Source organism: Pteronotus mesoamericanus, unplaced genomic scaffold (assembly GCF_021234165.1).
Source record: "Pteronotus mesoamericanus isolate MK-2021 breed Mesoamerican mustached bat unplaced genomic scaffold, CSHL_Meso_final scaffold_85, whole genome shotgun sequence".
In the NCBI taxonomy this organism is placed as follows: Eukaryota; Metazoa; Chordata; class Mammalia; order Chiroptera; family Mormoopidae; genus Pteronotus; species Pteronotus mesoamericanus.
In genome coordinates this window covers 35,463,758-35,477,275 of record NW_026555329.1, presented here as the reverse complement: position 1 = coordinate 35,477,275, position 13,518 = coordinate 35,463,758, and the positions used below count along the sequence as shown (strand labels likewise).

General features: G+C 36.7%; 1 protein-coding gene across 2 annotated transcripts in view; it reads left to right on the top strand.

The window, feature by feature from the left end:
- Positions 1-13,518, top strand: part of DNAJC2 (DnaJ heat shock protein family (Hsp40) member C2) — a 32,361-nt gene that overhangs the window by 8,223 nt on the left and 10,620 nt on the right. For both annotated transcript variants that reach the window (XM_054564140.1, XM_054564138.1), the window contains exons 4-5: positions 6,710-6,808; positions 11,880-12,021. In XM_054564140.1, the coding sequence (XP_054420115.1) occupies positions 6,710-6,808; positions 11,880-12,021 (241 nt within the window). The remainder of the gene's footprint in view (positions 1-6,709; positions 6,809-11,879; positions 12,022-13,518) is intronic.

Sequence of the window (13,518 nt, the reverse complement as noted above, 5' to 3'; positions counted from 1 at the left end):
CATGTTAGTGCATATGAATAATCATTATAAAATACATAAATTCCAGGAAAGTTTATTTTCCATGAAGAAGTAGTTGCAAAGTCTTACTATACGAAAGAATGTACAAATACCAACCATGTCTTGATACAAATAAATCTGTGAAAGAACTAGATGTGATATAGAACTATGAAAATAGTTGATGTTTTTAGGTGAAAGACTTATTTCTTTCTCTAAAGAATAAAAATGTACAAAGAAACATCATTTTGCCTCTGTTGTCCTTTTTTTCCTTGGCATGATACACATTTTTTATTCTATAGAAAAGGTTTTATAACCTTTATTGGCACAGATTATTAACATTAAGTGAAATTAGAATTCATTCTCTTGTTGAATAGTGTTATTCTTTACTCAGAAGGAAACCATTGTTCTCTTACCTCTGTCACTATAAAATAGACAGTTGCTTACTGCTTTCTGAAATCTTGTCTAAATGTAAAAATGCCAACTTAGTGTTTTTAGATGTATAATTATTAGTACAAACAAACCTAATAAAAAGATAAGTCTAATAGGATTTGAGAGCCTTAGAGTTCTTGCATTGTGTTGCAAACATGAGTGTTATTTTTGTTTAATGTATTTTGAATTGCTATAATGACAAAATTAGAAAGTCAAGAGTGAATAAATTTAGTGGTCTTTTTTTCCTTCTCTGCATTTCTGAAAAGAATAAATTACTGAAAAAGTTGAATGATAGGTTAAGAGAAAGTACTTGAATAATAAAGGTAGGATTTCAGTTGCTTAAATAATTTTGTTCCATTTTTTAAAAGTTTATTTATTAGAGAGAATGGAAGGTGGGGAGAAAGAGAGGGAGAGAAACATCTGTGTGCAAGAAGTACATCGATCAGTTTCGTCTCCCACGCCCCCAAGGCGGGACCTGGCTTGCAACCCAGGCTTGTGCCCTGACCAGGAATTGAACTGGCAGCCTTTAAGTTCACAGGCCAATACTCAATCCACCGAGCCATACCAGCCAGGGCTAAATAATTTTGCTCTTAAAGTAAAATTGCCATACTGGTAAATGATGCATGTAGGTTTGATATTCTTTGAATGGGAATAAAGTTTTTGGTAATTTGAATTTTTTGAATTTAATACTTTTAACGTAAAATAGTTCTGATATTTAAACTGAAAACTCTCACATGAAGCTTCTTTAAAAATAAAAAACATATTTAGAGGCTTTTTACTTATTATAATAGTAGGAATGTACAATAAAAGCCTCTTTGCTGATATATCCTCAGAACACCCAGAAACTGTCTTTGGCTGGGAGAAAGAAGAAAAAGAAGTCTTTGAAATTTAAGTAAACTTATAATAGCTGCTCCCAAATTATCTTTGTTTCTTTTTCAAACCAGCAATTTTCTTAGTCTCTTTTTACCTTATTTTTAATACCAGGTGACATCTTTTGCCTGCTCAGGAACAGAGTATAGGACTATCTCAGGATCCCCTAATGTACATTGACAACTGAAAACAATTAGAAAAATCAGTGAAGAAAAAAAATAGTGCAGCATAAGAGAAGACTATCCAATAAAAAATTGAGACATCCTCTTTCTCAGACTTTATCATAAGGTTCAAAAGGAATCTAAAGTACCCACTATATGTTGACAGTAAGATGTGAAGACACAGTATTGGGGTCAGTGTAGGCACTGTATTAAGAGGTTAGGGAGAATTAAGTACAGTTGTCTGGAAACAAAACATGAAATCCGAATTTAGAATTACAAAGGCAGACATATAGTTAGAAAACAGTAAAGTAGAGGACAATCTTGAGTAATGTTCCCAGGACTCAGAGAGAAAGAATAGAGAGATACCAGATTTCTTTAAGGAAGAAAGCAAAATAAATGTAACAGGAACAATAATCGCAAATAAAGTAGAAAACTTAACCTGATTTGTAAAGATATGTCTTGAGAGTGAGAAAATTTTAGTCATATGACTTAACGTTTTCCTGCTCAGCACATACTTGCAATTAAAAAGGGAACAATGTTTAAATTAGGCCTGACCTGCACAGAATCTGTTTTGCCAGCAGAGGTGAAAGAGCAGCACAGAGAGAAGCTCATGGCTTTCCCTTATGCCCTGGCAGTGGAAGTAGCCTGTGGCCAGTTTCTACAGTGCCCAACTGTGGTGAGATCATAACGCCTCCAAACTGTCCAGTATGACTTAATTACTATTCCTGAGTATGTAGCCTTCATGCCTAATAGTCTGACTCTCACAGAGTTTTGTGAGCTGCCTAATAACCTTTAATATTTTCTTTATTGCTTAAGCCAGTTAAAAGATAAAAATGCCTCTTGAGTGTTAGTGGAGGAAATAATGTACTTGACTGTAAGAAAAATCTTGGAGCTCAAAAAAAAACCAAATATATGTCAGTTTCTTGCAGTATATGTAGAAATTACTAAGTTTAATATGCCTATAAAAACATTTCAAAAATATTCATAGCAGCCTTATTCAAAATATCCAAAAACTAGTTCCGGCCAAGATGGAGGCGTAGGTAGATACACTTTGCCTCCTCACACAACCAAAAGAAGGAGAACAACCAATTTAAAAACAAAAAATAACAAGAACTGGCAGAAAGTTGAACTGTATGGAAGTCTGACAACCAAGGAATTAAAGAAGAAACATTCATCTACACCGGTAGAAGGGTCAGAGATTAGCAGCCAGAGCTGAGAGGACACACGGCAAGATGGCAGCTGGCTCACGGGGTGGTCCCACATCTGCATGCAGATAAACGGTAAGGAATACCTGCGGAGCGAGACAGCGTAACACAGTGTTCCAGTGTGGGAAAAGAAAGCCTCAAAACCTTTGGCTGTAAAAACCTGTGGGGTTTGCAGCAGCAGGAGAAACTCACAACCTCACAGGAGAGTCCCTTGGAAAGACCTGTAGGGTCCTAAAATGTACACAACCCACACCCCCCTCCAGCCCTGCCAGGGGAATTAGCAAAAGAAGGGCTCAATTTGCTTGTGGATAGCTGGGGAAGTGACTGAAAGCCAAGCAACTGGCATTGTTCCCTCTTGGACCCCACCCCACCTACAAATACCTAAGACTCTGCCTCTTCCAATGTAACAGGTGTGCTGAGACAAATAAGGCCCAAATGAAAGAACAGATCAAAGCTCCAGAAGTAGAACTAAGTACTGTACAGATAGCCAACCTATCAGATGCACAATTCAAAGCACTGGTAACCTGGATGCTCACCGAATTGGTTGAGTATGGTCGCAAAAAGTAGGAAAAAGTGAAGACTATGCAAAGTGAGATAAAAAATATATATACAGGGAACCAACAGTAAAGGGAAGGAAACTGGGACTCAAATCTACGATTGAGAGCAGAAGGAAGAGATAAACATTCGACCAGAACAGAATGAAGAAACAAAAATTCAAAAAAATGAGAGGTTTAGGAACCTCTGGGACAACTTTAAACGTTCCAACATCCGAATCATAGGGGTCCCAGAAGGAGAAGAAGAGCAAGAAATTAAAAACTAAAGAAGGAGAACTTCACCAATCTGGAGAAGGAAATAAACTTCCAGGAAGCTCAGAGAGTCCCAAAGAAGTTGGACCCAAGGAAGTACACACCAAGGCACAACGTAATTATATTACCCAAGATTAAAGATAAGGAGAGAATCTCAAAAGCAGCAAGAGAAGAGACAGTTACCTACAAAGGAGTTCCCATAAGACTACCATATGATTTCTCAAAAGAAACCTTGCAGACAAGAAGGGGCTGGAAAGAAGTATTCAATGTCATGAAAGGTGAGGACCTACATCCAAGATTATTGTATCCAGCAAAGCTATCATTTAGAATGGAAGGGCAGATCAAGTGCTTCCCAGGTAAGGTCAAATTAAAGGAGTTCATCATCACCAAACCCTTACTTTATGAAATGTTAAAGGGAGTTCTCTAAGAAAATGAAGATCAAAAACTATGAACAATAAAATGACAATTAAACTCACAACTATCAACAACTGAACCTAAAAACAAAAACAAACTAAAGAAACAATTAGAACAGGAACAGAATCACAGAAATGGAGATAAGGGGAGAGGGAGAGGGAAGAATGGGGGGAAAGGTACAGGGAATAAGCAGCATAAAAAGTAAGTACAAAATAGTTAAGGGGAGGTAAAAATTACTATTGTATAGGAAATGAAAAAGCCAAAGAACTTATATGTACAACCCATGGACATGAACTAAGGGGGTGGGGAGATTCTGGTGGGAGGGGTGGTACAGGGCGTAATGGAATAAAGCAGAAAAAAAAAATGGGACAACTGTAGTAGCATAATAAAATTTGTTATTAAAAAACTCAAGGGATGGCAACTAGAGCTGTACCATAAATAAGTTCATTGCCTCAAACTATTGTTGCTTTTTTTTAAAGTGGGAAAAATAGACATTCAATTTAAATGTTTAAAAAATATCCCTGAGGAACATGGAAGAGAAAAGTAAGATATAAAACAGTATCCAGCTCCGGCTGGTGTGGCTCAGTGGATTGAGTGCTGGCCTGTGAACCAAAGGGTCACTGGTTGGATTCCCAGTCAGGGCACATACCTGGGTTGCAGGCCAGGTCCCCAGTAGGGGCACACGAGAGGCAAACACATACTGGTTTCCTTCTCTCTTCCTTCTCTCTTTAAAAATAAATAAAATCTTTTTTTTAAGTATCCAAAAATGGATTTATCAGAGTAAAATACTAATAGTGAAATACAGGAAGAAAATTATTATAGAGGATATTTTCAATTGAGAATGCTCTTAAATATAATGCATTTGAAAATTTTAATAAAATTAACTTTTTTTAAAGTGCAGAAGAAATTTTAAAAATTACAAAAGAATTACCTCCTTGAAAACATTTTCAGACTCTGGTGATTTCTTAAGTGAATTATTTCAAATGTTTAAAGGATTGAAATTTCTCATGCTGAACATAAACTTGTTTTGGAAGAGTTACTTTTGTGAAGTTAATATACTCCTAGTATAAAAACTTGGCACATAAAGAGAAAACTAGAGAGACAATAAAAGGTCATGTTTGCCAGGAATGGGGGAATAGACAGATAACAGGATTTTTAGGGCACTGAAAATACTCTATAATAATATAATGATGGACATATATAATTGTACATTTGTCCAAACCCAAAGAATGTACTATACCAAGAGTGAACCATAATATCAGCTATGCAGTTTGAGTGATTATGACGTCAGTGTTGGCTCATCATTTGTAACCAGCTGCTCTGGTGGAGGATGGTGATGGGGGCGTGGAGAAAGGCTGTGCATGTATGGGGCATAGGAAATCTCTTTGCCTCTCAGTTTTGCTGTAAAACTAAAATTACTCTAAAATTAAGTCTTAAAAAGTTTAATACATTTTTAAAACCTAATGAAGACAGCTTTAAAAAACTACAAATCTCAGCCATGCATGTCATACAAAAAATAAAAAATCCCTCAAATAATAGCAAACTGAATTTAATATGTACTAAAAGATTTGTGCCCATGAACAAGTAGGATTTCTCTCAGGAATCCAATTTAGGAAATACATTAATATAGCTAAATCTCTTTGTAGCTTAGGTAATACTGTGTGATTTCCTAAGTAGATATCCATTATTTTTTTATAAGTATTATAGAACTTGGAAAAGAAATGCAGTTAATTCTCTACTTTGAGAAGTGTTTCAGACCCACAGCCGACAAACTTAAATGTGTGGCATTGGTGATATTGCCATTAAAATCTGTGGGAGAAGCTAACCTGCCCATTATTTTTGATGCTATGTTGTGAGTATAGGTCAGTGAATTAGATGTTAAATAAAAGAGAACTATTTGAAAGGAAGGAAGAAATATATCTTTGTAGGCAATATAGAATCTACCTAGAAAAACAAAGAAAGTTGTGTCAAGTGGTTAAGTACAGGAAAAATATGCAAAAAAAAATGCAGTTTTTGGAATTCACCATCAAATATATTGGAGAACTATGGTCATTTTAAAGTAAATCCCAACAAACTTAGAAGAAAAACTGACAACTTCTCCTTCTTCCACAGATAAAGGATAAAAGATTAAAAAAAAATTATTGAGCACAAGTGATAATCATAATCTTAAATAATTACATCTAGTGCCAGTGGGGCTGTAGTGAAAAGGATGTTCACATAGGAGTATGAAGTCGTTTAACTTTAGAAGGGAAGTTGTTCCTACATTTCAATCACTAATTTCACTTATGTCAATACATCCTAAGAAGAAAAAATTCTAAATACGGAAAAATACTTATGTACAAAACGATTAAGTTAGAATTTTTAATAATGAAAATTTTGAAGTAATTATATATTCAGCAGCAGAGAAATAAATTATGGTAAATCTACTTGAAATTCTGTACTAAGCACTAGCAATCATTTGAAAAAATTTTTGAAGTTTGTAACAACATGGAAAATGCAAATGCTGTAATGGTAAGTTGAAAAAATAAGAATATAAATTGGTATATATATGATTATACCTAAAATTTTTGAAGCATATACTAAAAAGAAAAGGCTGTATAAATACACTAAAATGTTAACAGTAATTGTCTTCAGATGTTGGCACTTTGGCCACTTAAAATAATTCTTTGTTTCTCTTTAATTTCCACATTTAATATATGCTTGTATTTTACCATAGGAAAAAATATTTTTAAATTAGCATTATGATTTTAGAAATGGTCTGTTTAGTTCATCTTCTAGTTTTGATATCTAAAGTAACAAAATCATTTAAACCTGCCTTTTTTTGTAGATAAAGCAATGGTTTTAAAGCATCACCCAGACAAACGGAAAGCAGCTGGTGAACCAATAAAAGAAGGAGATAATGACTATTTTACTTGCATAACTAAAGGTAAGAAAATATTTTAGAGTCAGGAATTTCTAATAATGATGATTATTAATTGCTGGAATTGGGTTTCCAGTGTATTCTATAGTTCATTTAACAATATCATGACATTAAAAACGTTTTTAGTTACATCTGGTTATTTCTGGTAATCTTCCCAGGGGCCTCACTGCATGAAGTGAGGTTCTCCCAACCGGCAGCATCAGCAACATTTGGCAGCTTGTCATAACTGCAGAAGCTCAGAGGCCCCACACCAGACCTACCAAATCGGAATCTGTATTTTAACTACATCACCAGGTGATTTTTTTTTTTTTTAAACGCAGAGCATCATCCAGTAGATCTGAGCTAGGGCCTTGGGCTCTGCAGTTACTATTATTATTTTTTAATCTTTTATCCTTACCCAAGGACATTTTTTCATTTCTTTTAGAAAGGGAGAGAGGAAGGGAGAGAAACATTGATGCAGGAGAGAAGCATCGAATGGTTGCCTCCCACACCTGGACTGGGACTGAACCTGCAATCTAGATACGTGTCCTGACTGGGAAGTGAACCCGCAACCCTTCGGTTACGGGATGATGCTCCAACCAACTGAGCCACACCGGCCAGGACACAGGTGATTCTTCTGAGAAGTTCATCCTAGAGTTAATTTATATGTGTTACATCTAATAATGAGAATACTAAGACCTTTCTCCATTTCAGATATTAATACTCTATGGGACTAAACTGTTCCTCAGATGTCTTGATAATTTACATCCAGGTGTTGTTTATATCCTAATATAGGACCCACAACTGCTTATTACTACTTACATAACCATATTACATATTTACATATCTTCATTAAACAGATTAATATAGTTACCACCATTTCTAAATGTTCCCTTAAATGTGATTTTACATTTCAATGGTAACTGTTAAAAAATTGTATACATACCTTTTAAACTCATTCTTACTGGCTCACTCTTACACAATGTTCAAGATGCCTAAAATCCTTTGATCTTTCAAAAGCCTGTGATCTAAGAGTTAATTTTCTAACAATTCGTTTCTCTTCAGAGGATGAGTATTTTTTAATATTTTTTTTATTTTTTAATTACACTCAACATACAGTATTATATTAGTTTCTGTTGAACAACCAGAGAATAGACATTTATCGGGATAATCAACTTGTAGATTATCCCGTTAAGTCTAGTACTCATCTGACACCATACGTAGGTATTATCATATTATTGACTATATTCCTTATACTGAACTTTACGTCCCCATGACTTTTTTGTAACAACCAATTTGTACTTCTTAATCCCTTCATCTTTTTTTACCAATCTCACTAACCCCTTCCTGTCTGCCAACGGTCAGAATGTTCTCTGTATCTATGAGTCTGTTCCTGCTCTGCTTGTTTGTTTATTTTGGTTTCTAGATTCCACATACAAGTGAAATTGCTTAGCATTTGTCTTTCTCTGACTTTTTTCACTCATCACAATACCCTCTAGGAACAGCCATGTTGTTGCAGCTGGCAAGATTTCATTTTTTTTCTTTTTTTATGGCTAAGTCATTCCATTGTGCATACACACTACTACTGTATCTATTCATCTCTTGATGGACACTTAGGTTGCTCCCCTATCTCCACTAATGTAAATAATGTTGCAGTGAACATATGGATGTATATGTCTTCAGTTTATTGTGTTTTGCGTTATATAATGCACACCCACATTTTTGGCCCAAATTTTCAGGAAAAAAATCATTTTAATTTCTTAAGTCAAGTATTTATTTATATTTAGAAGCAAAGGCACTTGCAAAACTGATTATCGTATTCCAGGGTATTATTTTGCATATGGATATCATTGCTTTCTAGAGTTACACTTTTAATGCATAAGCATAAATAAAAGAACTAAAAACATTTATATGGATAATTAGTACTACCCATGTATAATGCGCATCCTTATTTTGCCCTCAAAAATTTGGGCAAAAAGTACACATTATACATGGCAAAATATGGTAATATTTTGGGTTTCTTTAGATAAATACCCGGAAGTGAAATTACTGGGTCCTTTGTTGTCTCTTGTTATAATTTTTATTTTAAAGTCTGTTTCATCAGTTCTAAGTATTGTTACCCCAGCTGGGTTTTTTTTTTGTTTTGTGTCCATTTTCATGAAATACTGTTATCCATTCCCTTACTTTCAGTCTGTGTGTCTTTTGATGTCAAGTGATCCTCTTATAGACAGCATAGATAAGGGTCTTGTTTTGTTATCCATTCAGCCACTGTATGTCTTTTGGTTGAAGCATTTAATCCATTTGCATTTAAAGTAATTATTGATAGATACATATTTATTGCCATTTAATTATTCATATTTTTGGTCTTTTTTTCCTTCTCATCCTAAAGAAGACCCATTAACATTTCTTGTAATACTGATTTGGTGGAGATGAAGTCCTTTAGCTTTTTCTTGTTTGGGAAGCTCTTTATCTGTCCTTCCATTCTAAATAATAGCTTTGCTGTGTAGAGTAATCTTGGTTGTAGGTCCTTGCTTTTCATCCACTTTGAAAATTTTGCCAGTCCCTCTGACCCACAGAGTTTGAGAAATCAGCTGACGATCTTATGAGAGCTCCCCTGTAGGTAATTAACTGCTTTCCTCTTCCTGCTTTTGATATTGTCTTTAACCTCTGGCACTGTAATGATGTTGTGTCTTGGTGTGGGCTTCCTTGGCTTAATTTTGTTTGGGACTCTGCCTTTCTTGGATTTGCGTATCTTTTTCCTTCACTAAGGTAAGGAAGTTTCCTGTCATTTTTTAAAATAGATTTTCAATTCTTCCTCTCTCTTTTCTTTCCAGCACCCTATTATGTGAATGTTGGTATCCTTGAAGTTTTCCCAGAGGCTCCTTTAACATCATTTTTGTTTTTTTGTCTTTGGATTCTTTTTACTTTTTGCTGTTCTCATTGAGTGTCTTCTGCTTCCTTATAGTTCAAATTGCTGATTTGATCCTCTACTTCATCTACTCTACTGTTTTTTTATGATTTTATTTATTTATTTTTAGAGAGTGGAAGGGAAGGAGAAGACAGAGAGAGAAACATTGATAGGTTGCATCTCATACGTTCCCTGACCAGGGAATGAACCCACAACACAGGCATGTACCCTTATCAGGAATCAAATCAGCAACCCTTTCCAAACTTTTACTTTGCTCGACAATGCCCAACAAACTGAGCCACACCAGTCAGCGCCATCTACTGCATTCTTGATTCCCTGTAATATATTCCTTATTTCAGTTAATGCATTCTTCATTTCTGTTTTTTTGTGTGTTCTCTGTCCATTTTTATGTTTTCTATGTCTTTGTTGTTGAAGTTCTCACTAGGTTCATTTACTCTTCCCCTAAGTTCATTGAGCATCCTTATAACCAGTGCTTTGAACTCTGCATCTAGTTGATTGCTTGTCTTCATTTTGCTTAGTGGTTTTTCTGGAGTTTTGCTTTGCTCTTTCACTTGGGACATATTTCCTTGTCTCCTCATTTTCACAACCTCTCTGTGAAAATGTATTTGTTTCTATGTATTAGATAGAGCTTCTACATGTCGTGGTCTTGGTAAAGTGGTATTATGCAGTAGGCGTCCTGTAAGGCCTAATGGCACATCCCCTTGGGTCACCTGAGCTGGACATTTGAGGTACATGACCAGTATGGGCTGTTTGCACCCTCCTGTTGTAATTGAGCCTTGATTGCTCTTGGCATAGCAGTGGGAGGAATTTACCCCCATCTTGATCAGCTTTGATGACTGGCCATGACTACGATGGAGGATCTGTTGTTCAGGGGCTCACTCTACAGAGCAGGATTGGCTTCAGCAGGGCTCTGATGAGTTTGTCCTTGAGTGTGTCATACAGGGAGGTGATTGGGTGGTGCTTCAGCATGATCTGAAGTTGTCCGCCAGGTTAATTGATTCTGGGGCCTCCTAGGAGGTGCAGGCCAAGGTCAGTTGCCAGCTGGACCTTGTCGAGGGCCACCTGGCATGAGCTACAAAGCGATCTGCAGATGGCTACTGGGCTTGGAGTGCTGGGGGAGGCACAGCTGTGAGTGTATTAAAGCCAGCCTAGGGCCACTTAGCAGTATGTATGAGACATCAGGGGGTTAGATGCTGCTTGTTTAGAGTTTGTGAACCTTCAAGAGATTTTAGGAAAGTACAAAGCATGAGCCAAGACAAGCTGTTTGTATGGAAAAGCCACTGAAAACAACTTGGGTGGGCCTGCAAGTTGGGTGGGGCAGGATCTCAGGGACCAGGGCAGGGCAGACAGTGTTGCCAGGTTGATGAAGACTCAGATATGGTGCCCACCTGCTGACTCTGTGGGGAGAGGCCTCAGCAAAGGAACAATGGCCTCTGCCAGCACTTCTGTCTCAAAGAAAGCTGCCCCTTCAACCTTCACCTTGATGCCAGACAATTCAGATCCTCCCCGTATGTCCCTGGCGTCTTTTGAGCTGCTCAGATAAAGTGAAGCCTTGTAAGACCATGTGTGGGCCCTGTAAGGGGAACTGCCTAGGACTCCAGAAGCCCAGAAGTTTTGGGGACTTCTCTTCCTGGCACTGGAATCCTGGACTGGGGGACCTTTTGTGGGTCTGGTACACCGTGTTCCTCTGGGGGGACCTCCACAGCCAAGATACTTCTCCCAATTTTTATCCACCACATGTGGGTGTGGGACCAGCTCATTCAGAGTCTATCCATTCTGCCAGTCTCAATGTGGCTGCTTCTTTATATCCTTAGTTATAGGACTTATGTTCACATAGATTTCAGGCAGTCCTGAATGATGGTTGTTTTGTAACTTAGTTGTAATTTTGATTTGGTTGTAGGAGAATGTGAGACCCATTTTACCTATACCCCTATCTAGACCAGAAGCCAAGGGATGAGTATTTAACTATTGTTTTGTCATTTGCCTTCAGAAGAGCCACTTAAGGAAGTCCAATTATATGCAGTATTGCTAGGGTTTTCATTACCTAGATCAGTTCTTCTCCCCAAGCACAGAAAATTTTTAAATATGAAAAATAACTTTTTTTAAAGGAAGTTTATACTCGCAGGAAAAAAATGTCACAATACTGTAACCTTATCATTTTATCCTCAGCCTATGAAATGTTATCTGATCCAGTGAAAAGACGAGCATTTAACAGTGTAGATCCTACTTTTGATAACTCAGTTCCTTCCAAAAGTGAAGCAAAGGACAATTTCTTTGAAGTGTTTTCCCCAGTGTTTGAAAGGAATTCCAGGTGAGTTAAGGCATCGCCTTGTGATCATTATGCTCTGTTGCAGCCATTGTCAACCTATTTCATCCCATGGGACACATAAACTAATTACTAAAATTCTGCAGCACATCAAAAAATATTGTTTTGCTCATCTGACAAAAAAATAAGTATAATTTTGATTCATTCACACTGGATGGCTATTGTGTTGGCTGTTGTCATTTTTTGTATTTGACAACCTAAGGGAAAAGAGGTCAGTGCCCCTGACTTAGTCAGGTATTGCATGTTTTAAAAGTTCTTGTGGCATACCGGTTGAAAATCGTTGCTCTATTGGCTTGCTTCTTTAGTCTCCAGGTTTCTGTTTTACTCTAAAAACAGAAGTTTATTTTTCTGTAGTGAAATTCTTTTATAACTCACGGCATGTTTTTCTTTTACGTTTCCTTTGGGGGATGGAACTGATTTTATGTAGTGTGATACTGATACTTAGGTCTCAGTAATTTCTCTCTCTCTCTCTCTCTCTCTCTCTCTCTCTGCTTATCATTAACAGGTACATTACTCTGTTGGCTTAGTATCATTTGAAAAACTTTTTTTTCTTTTTTCTTTTTTTGGGAACATCTGCTTATTACAAGGTTCTCTAACAAAGGATGACTTACGTTTAAGATTAAAGCATATGTAATTTATTTCATTCAAATCATTTTTTACATAGGGTATACCAGTATTCTGAAGTTTTTGGTTCCATCTGCATTGAAAAGTTTTTACAGAGTACACCTTGACTGCACATTGGAGTCACCTGGAGATGAAAAATTCCTGACACCTGGGTTCCATCTAAAGAGACTGTAATTGTGATTTCAGTGAAATTGTTTTGGAATTCATGTAGGGTTTTTTGTGTTCCACGTGATTCTGATGTGCAGGCAAGTCTGAGGACCACTTTGATTAGCCATTTGGTATGGCCTAATATTTCCTCCAGTCTTTCTCCTCACATTCATTTTTTAATAGTGCTGAAGGTGGTTAAAGAAAAAAGAAAAGCAGTTGTATTACTTTTTTTTTCCTTCAATAGTTTTATAGAGTGGGAAGTGTGTCAGTAAGCAGCCTTCGGTCACTCTGTGACGTATGTGATGGGTGAAATCCTGAACTTAAAAGTTGTGCCTCTTACGGAGCAAGTGGTGGTAATGAGGGGGCAGAACTCTGTTTCCTCTGTGACTATTAACATTATTTAAAAGCCTAGGCCTACATGGGTTGCTTCTGTACTGCTTGTTTACAGGCAGGAGCAAGGGAACTTTGGAAAGGGGGCTTAGTGACTACTTTTCCTAGCCAGCCTCTGGCAGCTAGATAATTTATAGAATTGGAGATAACTTGATGGTTAAAACACCATTTCATAATTTTCTCTCCTATCCCCATCCACCTTTGTCCTCTTTGCACCTACGTTGTTCCATACATCATTCCTTATCTCCCAGCTTCATTTCTTAGTCATAGAGGATCTAAGGAAGGGAGATTTAGAGCATTAATAAAAACTCTTGTTTTAAA